This window comes from Capsicum annuum, chromosome 8 (assembly GCF_002878395.1).
Source record: "Capsicum annuum cultivar UCD-10X-F1 chromosome 8, UCD10Xv1.1, whole genome shotgun sequence".
NCBI classification, from domain to species: domain Eukaryota; kingdom Viridiplantae; phylum Streptophyta; class Magnoliopsida; order Solanales; family Solanaceae; genus Capsicum; species Capsicum annuum.
This window is the reverse complement of record NC_061118.1, coordinates 150,889,458-150,898,478: the sequence shown is the minus strand read 5'-3', so window position 1 is coordinate 150,898,478 and position 9,021 is coordinate 150,889,458. Positions and strand designations below refer to the sequence as shown.

Here is a 9,021-nt window from a genome sequence, read left to right as displayed (position 1 = left end):
ATAACTCGCATGCATGAAAATGGGATCCATTGCACGTATCTTATTCTTCCTACCCCATCAGGACATGTCAGTATTGTTTATTCATCTGCACGAATGCGATGACTATTAAAATGGAGGTGTGAAGAGTCGTGACTTTTTATCTTAACACATTCAAAACGGCTGATGAATCAAAATCTCCATCTGTTGCAACTGACGAATCAGTTGTTGGAAGAAATCAAAACATCTCCTCCAACATATGGTCCATCTGTCGCAACAGATAATCTATATGTTGCAACATATGGTAAATCTATTGCGATAGACCTGACTTTTTTTTAATTAATCTGCACGCATGTGATTACTTCTTTGTAAAAATGTTTGTTTCAATTTAGTTTTTCTATTTATAAAATCAAGAGAATTTTATTAAATTCTTTCAAGATTATCCCTATTATTAAATGACGACATAAACTATATTATTCACATTTATACTTTCTAATCATAATTAATAAGGCCAATTTGATAAAATAATCACCTAATTTATATTTTTATTAATTGGTGTGCCAAGCCCATAGGACCCAAATAATACGTAACGGAGGGACTATTAAAAAGAGGTGAAGACTTTTTATCTAACATATTCACAACAGCTAACGAACCAAATACTCCATCTGTTAAAACTGAAACTGATGAATCAGCTGTCAAAAGATATCAAAACATCTCATTTATACATACTGTCCATCTATTGCAACAGATAATACATAAGTTGCATCAGATGTCTTATTTGTTGCATATACAAACCATTGATTGCAACAAATGGTAAATCTGTTTTGACAGCTGTCTTTTGCATATTCAATCCATCCATCTGTTGCAACAGATGCTAAATCTGTTGGAAATGCTAGACGATCTGTTGCAACAACTTAATAATAACGGCTTTTATTGAGTCTCAAACCGCTACAAAAAGGTAAGAAGTAATAGTGTAAAATAAAAAGTCGCGACTTTTCACAGAAAATAAAATGCCACCAGTTTGAATGTAATTAATACAATGGAGCTGAACAGTCCTACCTTTTGGCCTGACACATCCAGATTATATTATAGGTCCCTCTTTAATCTTCATTCAACTCTATTTATTTCTTGCATTTTTCCATTCGTGTGACATCTTCAACCACTTCCCTTCAAAGAGCATATTCCTATTTTATTGAGGTAAGTTTTTTTCTGGCGTAAATTTACCAGTTGGTTGTATACGTTGTATCACATTGTGAACATTTTTTTTTACATTTGTCAATTCATGCGTGTTCTAGATATGGTTGATCTTTTTTCGGACATTGCTATTCTACGCGACACAGTGCGGGAACTTCAAAGGCAGGTTAATGACCTGCAGAGCGAGTTGATCGCTGTGAGAGCGACAATGTTCAAAGAGATGCAGAGGCTGATGAGAGCCCTGCTGCTGCGAGTTGATTGGTCGGCTGTCATTAATGATGATGATGATGATAATAATAATTAGAATGTATTTTTTATTTTAGCGTATGTATTTTAATTTTTCTATATCGGATCTATACCCAATGTATTTTATTTTTCATTTAATGAAAAATTTACTTTTAGTCAGCCTTTGGCGTTTTAATTCTTATTCAATTTTTATTCTGTCTATTTCTTCTAATCTAATATATGTTAACATGTCGATGATTGGAGGCAATGTTGAATCCAATAGCACTAGCAATTTTGGCTTTTGAGTTCTTTCAACAGATGGACCATGTGTTGGAACCAATTGGTCATCTGCTGGGTTTCAATAGATTATCCATCTGTTTCGATAGATTTTCATTGTTGGAGAAAAGCATTCCAGTTGTTTATGCAACTATTGAGAATAATTGTGGTTTGCTGTATTATTTAGTTCATGTTTTGCCTCATTTTATTGATGCACAAGTTATTTAAAAAAAAACATTTTATATATAATAAATGATAAAATTAGGTTCACAACAATGAGTTAAATATATAAAAGTCCACAACAAACAAACAAACAATAACACAAGTTTCTGCAATTACAACGATCATGGTGGATTATGATTCAGGCATGTAGTTCTTTTGTGGCCAGCGCACTTACATATGAAGCACGTGTTTCTTCTTGATGAAAATGATTCTCCAACTCCACACCTCCTTTTATATGGCTTTCTTCCCGGTTTGATAGTGATCGGGTCAATATATGGAGGAGGTATTAATCTCCCCATAAGCTCTACTGGAACAATCCAAGATTCTTGAGAGGAGTGCTCGTAAACTCCAGGTCCATATTTATGTCCGTATTGAGCTCGAAGGGCTGCCATAGCATGTGGACAAGGTATTTTGTCCAAGTCAAAAACTCTACACGTACAAGATCTTGTTTGAAGATCGACTGTGGCAGCATCACCATGACTGGTGATATGGAATTTGTAATCTGCTATTTTATGAGAGAATAATCTATTCCCCAAACTGATGTTCGTTGATATTTTCTTTTCGATTTCGAGAACAAATCGGGTTTTTTTTCTGGGCACATGACCTGCACACGCCTTTCGTTAAAAAAATCACTATATTTCTCGCTTATTTTTTCAAACATAGCCTTGATAGGAAATTCTCTTTCACCGCCAAACAATGAATTCACCGATTCAGCTATGTTTGATGTCATAATATTGTACCTATAGAAAAGAATCACTTAGTACGACATCAAACTAAACTTGTAAATCAAACAAGACATTAAATTCATAAGAATGTACCTATTTGCTGGACAGAATGCCCGGCTCCATCTCTCGAAACTGACACATGCGAGAAATTCTGCTACCTTGAGATTCACATACGCTATTTGATTGAAATGGTCTAAAAACTCCTCTCTACTATATGCTTTAGCTGCTTTATAAAAAAGGGTGACGACCCTTTCGTTGTGGTAGTTGTTTCAAATGTTCTCTTCAAGATGCCTGATGCAACAACCAAAGTAAGCTGAAGTGAAGAAAAGTGAACCCATCTTTGGAATACTTGGATGCCTATCCAATACAAAACATAACTCTTTGGTATCTTCAACGCAGCTTCGCAGTTGTTCAAAAAAAATCCATAAAAGGCATCACATTCCTTGTCCGCTACACAAAAAGCGACAGGAAAGATGTGATTCTCCGCATCCTGCGCCACTGCCGCTAGCAGAACTTCATTATAACTGCTCCTCAAGAAGGTACCGTCGAAGGCTGTGCCTTTTCTCAAATGTCGAAAACCTTGAATCCAAGCACCATAGGATACAAAAAAGTACTTGAACCTTTCACTTTCATCCAGATGCAATGTCATCTTACTTTCAGGATTTGTGGACTCAATCATGTAACGATAAGCATCGAAGACTTCATACCCATGCTCGAGTGTCCCCTGAACCAGGTTCTTGGCAATCCCCATGGCCGTATATACCTTCCAATAGCTGAACAGGACACCCAAATTCGTAAGGAGTTGATTGGCCATAAGCTTTATTGAAGGGCCTTTACCATCGGGGAAACTACTCCTGAACCGAGGACCTTTGCCGTGGCGTGAGGATTTTGGCTCGAGATATGCTCTGAACCACATGTGTGATGCTTTTCATGTGTATGAATGATGAATCTGTCAGAACTTGCGTACTTCACCGCTCTCAACCACCACTTACAGTTCGAATTAACATATTTGAAGCAAAAGACACTGCTCGAATTAATCACCTTCTTTATTCTGAAATCTTTTTTCACGCAAGAAATAAACACCTTTAACACCGGCCTGGTTGAATCATTTAGATAAGAACGTAACCGAACCTGATCGATTATCTTGAAAGGAAGTACCCTCTGATTTTCAAAGAAGCTGTGCATGTAGCTGATGGCGAATTCTTTCGGTTGACAATTCAGTCCATAAAAACTGATGATTAAGTTCACAAAATCATCATACAAAATATCACTTTGGACTGCCATAGCTATCGTCTCTAGCATTTCACCCTCCTTCCAACGCCATACATATCGATTGCTCTTCTTGACTCATTGACCATGACAATCCACCCCTATTGTTATTAATCCCTCCATTAGTGGTACCTAAATAAAGTCATTTGTTAAAAAAAGTTGATAGTGATTTCATAGTGTCGTGAATGAATCCCAACAGATGTGTTATCTGTTGTAATAGGTAAGTGATGAGTCGCAACAGATTCTTACCTGTTGGGATTCATGTTACGGGTTTGAATATCTATTGCAACAGATGAATCGCCTGTTGAAATTGATGTTATAACTAAATCACCTTTGAAGCTGATTTCAACAGATGAGTGACAGTTGCAACAGATAATTAACCTGTTGCGACAGATGACTTACCTGTTGCCACAGGTTATTAATCTGTTGTAACCTATGTTGGAATCCTATTCAAGTTCTGTTGCAACAGCTAACTAATTTGCTGCAACATATATGTCAAATGTTGCAACAGATAACCCATCTGTTTAAACATGAATCCAACATATCAGTCTTCCTTTAAAATAGATGTCTCATTTGTCGCAACAGATGATTTGTCTGTTTAAACTGATGGATTTTATGTTGGATTCATGATTGGGTTCTATCCATTGTTGGAAAACAACAACACAATAGCAGTTACCCAGATGACAAATTCAACTAAAAATCATAATTTGACTTACCAACGTCTCCTATGAAGTAATGCAAAGTGGAAAGTGATGTTAGAAACAAAATTTGACCTAAGAAATTGGTCAAATAGCAAGAGTAGCGGTAACAACAACAACAACAACAACAAATGGTCAACAAGAACAAGATGAAGATGATAATGAAGTAGAAGATGATGATAATAAAGCAGAAGATGATGAATGAAGCAGCAGCAACAATGAACAACAAAAATCGCCTAAGAGAGAGAAAATAACAATGGGTGAGAAGAGAGAGAAGACACCTTTTTTTCCTTCGTTTTTCGTTATATAGGCTAACACTTGGATCAAAATGTAAATTTAAAAACTTGTGGATTATTTTCAAACTTCCCCAACTTTCTTAATTCATAATAAAGTAATTGTCACCTCCACCTAATAATTAAGACTTGTGTCACTTACACCTCATTTTAAAACTCTTTTGTCACCTGTGGCCCAAACCCCCAAGTAAAGAACAGCTTATTTTTTGGAGTTTCCAAATCAATAATTGAACAAGAAGAAATAGTCTGTGAATAGAAAATGCTGGGAACAGTCACTACTTGGTTCATACAATATAATTTCACTCGTCTCCCTTATTCTTTTGAGGATGGAAAAAAAAGGTCAAATTAAAATATTAAATTAATTTACTTTAGTTAGCTTTGATATTCAGTCAAATTGACATTCGCGAAGCAAAAATTGATAAGTAAAAATAAAGGAAGAAAATATTATGTGCATCAAATAAATTACACAATATCAAATTTTTAATTCATTTTTATAATATCAACCACCTAAAAAAGAGGAATTTCCCTAATTTTATTATTTCATAAAATAATGAAATAATTTTAGTCTTTCTAATAGTATCAACTAAATTTTTCAATTTTAAAGCTAGACTTTCTTATAAAACAAAATACTATTTGATCTTTAGTTTTAAAAGTCAATTAATTTCTTAGCTAGACCAAATACTATAAATACGTAGACATTGTAGTATTTATATGGAGCATACTAAAATATAGGGTTAGGCAATAGTCGAATTGACAAAAGGAGTGACATTTATTTTAGAATAAAAGGTTAGGAAAAAAATTAACATGGCCTCCTAACGCTAATCCAGAAAATGTTCTCCTATCTTCTTTTGATTAAAAAGTTCGGAAAATACTTTTTTTCTTGAAAATAATAAAAATAATTTTCTTAACGAAAATAAAAAAAAAAAACAAGTGACAATGTTCATACTACTCTCAATTAATTATTATTTTTTTGTAAAAAAAAACCCACCTCTACCCCCACCCAGCCCCCAATTAATTCTATTGCCGCTACTTTCATTCTGTTTTTCTATCCTTGCCTTCATCCAATTACCGACCTCTAGTTACTTTAAGAGCCCAATTATATGTGCAAGCGAGAGAAAGAATAATACGAATAGTAGCTGGCTTGACAACATGACGTGAAGGTATCGGAAAAGTAAATACCTGTATGCATGCTCATGGATGTCGCTCTCCGTAAAGTATGCCATAGGAAAATAGGAGAATTTGTAAGTTTAAGTTAAAAGGTAATTCTCACGTAAATTACAAGGGAGACAAGCAAAACAGATCACTTGAACAAATAGTTTTCCTTTATATTATCAAATGGCAAGAACAATTGTATCCGTGAACAACAAACAGTTCACCAGTTTAGGAGGTTATACTTCAGTTGTTTTTACTACGGCATATAAGTTCCTTGAATACACTATCTTTCCGTCAAACAAGAATAAAGTTACTCAATTGTCATATTTGCCACCTCTTCTCGAATGGAATCAAACAGCGCGGTGGAAAGATAACGCTCCCCAAGACTAGCAAAGATTACCTGCATAGAGAATTAAAACGGAGAATTTTAGGCCGGTATTCACCTGTTCATCAGTTGCTTCAACCACAGAGCTAGCTATCCAAATGCTGGTATGGCTTTTGGCTTGATCCTAAGAGTAGTATTTAACGAGCCAATGGTAGCTGCAAATAGCAACTATCAGCTCATGATTCTGCAGAGTAGTTACAGAAATGTCTAGATCATACAAGATAGTTTTCAACCGTAAAGCTGATACCATTTGCATGTGAAAAGTGAGGAAATGAAGTAGTATTTCAACAAAATTTGAAATTCTAGTTTATCATCAAAGATCCTGAAATTAATGGATAAAGAGATAAAAATATGGGCATGAAAACAAAGTGTAAAGCTGATATTGTCTGTACCTGAGCTTCTACTACAAAAATCAGATAGGGAAAGATTGAAATATTAACATAGCAACATTAAAAAGATACAGCGATCATTCATATTACGGTGACAAAGTTTCTCATCAGTCAAGTGTGTGCAACTCATGGTAATGACTGGTGGAATACCAAGCAAGTTCCTTAAGTGAATATCAGAGCAATACTCTTGCTTAGAATATAACAATTTAAGAATGAGTTGACGCTATAGGAAAAAGGGAGAGAAGACAGAGAAAAGTACTACACATGCACCCCAAAAGTTTTTAAGGAGACACAGAAATAGTGTTATCATCTTACTGAATAGATCGAACTTACCACACTAAGCTTCCGAGCATTTTCTGGCTTTTTTGCTACTTTTAATGCAGCAGAAGCTGCAGCCCCTGATGATATTCCTACCTGAAAATATTCGAATAGAAATGATATCAGAATGCACATCACAAATGAAGTGGCGGACACAGGCAATCTGTGGATTCAGAAGTGATCTTTATAGACTGGTGAGCTTACCAGCAGGCCGCCTTTCAATGCAAGAAGCTTTGTCATTTCAATAGCTTCATCACTAGATACCTGCACATAAATAAAATCAGAAGCTGACATCATACCAGGAAATATATCAAGTAAGCCCAGTGGAAACAAAAAAATCAACAACACTAGAAACGTAAGGGAGGACACAACAATGAATATACTTTGATCTGTTAATGAACTAATTCAGATGGACATGTTACAAAGATTAAGCTATTTATATGGTATACATCCTTACTTCTAGAACTTCATCCAGGATGCTAAGATCGAGAACAGGTGGGATAAAACCAGGACCAATTCCTTGGATTTTATGCGGCCCTTCAACAGTAACTGTTGAGTTTTGCATTTCGTTACTGCAGTAATTTTAGTTTAACAAATTGTTTAGTTATAATGAATTTAAATTTTAAATTTTAGATTAGTTAGTTTTAGTTGTTGAGAAATTTTAGATTATTTTAAAATTCAAATTATGCTGATTTTTTTGTTTTATGTTGGCTATTTAAAGCCCCTCAATGCTCAATAAACTTATTGAAAGTTGTTGAAAGCTTATAGAAAGATTTCAATCCATTGAGACCCATTTTAACCCCTTTTTCGCTGCCCCATCTTTAACAAAAAAAAAAAAAAAACAGTAACATTTAATTATATATATATCAGTCTATGATAACAACTAATTCACAAAAAGTAGTGATGAAAACACAGTGTGAGAGATGAGCTGGAAAAACTCTTTATATAGAACTAATGCAATAACAAATTAGTTTGTATATTCGGAGAAGACACTGAAAGATGAAAACACTTTGCAGCAGAAAAGTTAGAATGAAAAGCATTTTTCTCTGCAAAAGGAATGAGTGCTTCGTCTTTAGCAAAATAACTTTATTAAGCACGATGCTTCACGGAGATACCTGGATACCCGAACATAGTATGGTAGTGCAACCAGTGCTAACATTCAAATAACTCAAATGAGGTAGTATTTGTGTTTGAAAATGCTACCCTAGCAAAACAATATAAATATGATTGAAGGTGCTGCTTTATCATGAGATAGTGAGATGTGCTAGTGCTTTGTGTTAACAATTAGATGCATCTTTAAGTAAGAACGTGTTCGCGAAAAGATGCATCTTTAAGAAAGAACCAACAGAGTGTATTCTTAGTTTCTCTAACGAAAATAATAGCACAGCTCCAATCTATTTGATGAAACAGCTCAAATGGGGAAAAAAACTTGGCTGACCTAGTTGTCCTCCATTTAGAAATGCATTTTCGGCTGGTTCTATACCATATACCTGATGTGCCCACAAGACAAATTAGTAAGTGATCAAGACAAAAAGAAAGAAGAACAATACCACTTCTTTTTCCACTTTGCCATTCACAAATAACCTAACCTTTATTTCTGGATTCTTCTCCTTGAGAAACCGTCCAATTCCTGTCACCGTGCCTCCAGTCCCAATCCCAGCGATAAAAATATCAACTTTTCCTCCGGTACAATTCCATATTTCAGGTCCAGTTGCTTCATAATGGATCTAACTACACATGGATACTTGATAAGTGTGATGTTTTTATAACAAATGAACAAGTTATTTGTAAAGACACTTTTGGATTGGCAGGTTCGCATCCTGATGAAGAAAATGACAGCTTGGTGTCCTATCTGTTATCTCTTGGCCTTCTGAATCAAGCCATCCAAACCTTTGGCAG

General features: G+C 35.0%; 1 protein-coding gene across 1 annotated transcript; it reads right to left on the bottom strand.

The window, feature by feature from the left end:
- Positions 1–6,203: 6,203 nt before the first annotated feature.
- LOC124886426 (cysteine synthase-like) lies at positions 6,204–7,718 on the bottom strand. The gene is made up of 3 exons (XM_047394602.1): positions 7,327–7,718; positions 7,138–7,218; positions 6,204–6,430 (listed from the first exon to the last, which is right to left on the bottom strand). The coding sequence occupies exons 1-3, from the start codon at positions 7,417–7,419 to the stop codon at positions 6,341–6,343; spliced, it is 264 nt and encodes an 87-aa protein (XP_047250558.1). The 5' UTR covers positions 7,420–7,718; the 3' UTR covers positions 6,204–6,340.
- Positions 7,719–9,021: the final 1,303 nt, after the last annotated feature.

Coding starts and splice junctions, on each gene's coding strand:
- LOC124886426 (XM_047394602.1), bottom strand. CDS start 7,419: ATGATGTCAGCTTCTGATTTTATTTATGTGCAGGTATCTAGTGATGAA. Junction 7,219..7,326: donor CATTGAAAGGCGGCCTGCTG/GTAAGCTCACCA, acceptor GAATATTTTCAG/GTAGGAATATCATCAGGGGC. Junction 6,431..7,137: donor ATGCTCGGAAGCTTAGTGTG/GTAAGTTCGATC, acceptor TTCTCTATGCAG/GTAATCTTTGCTAGTCTTGG.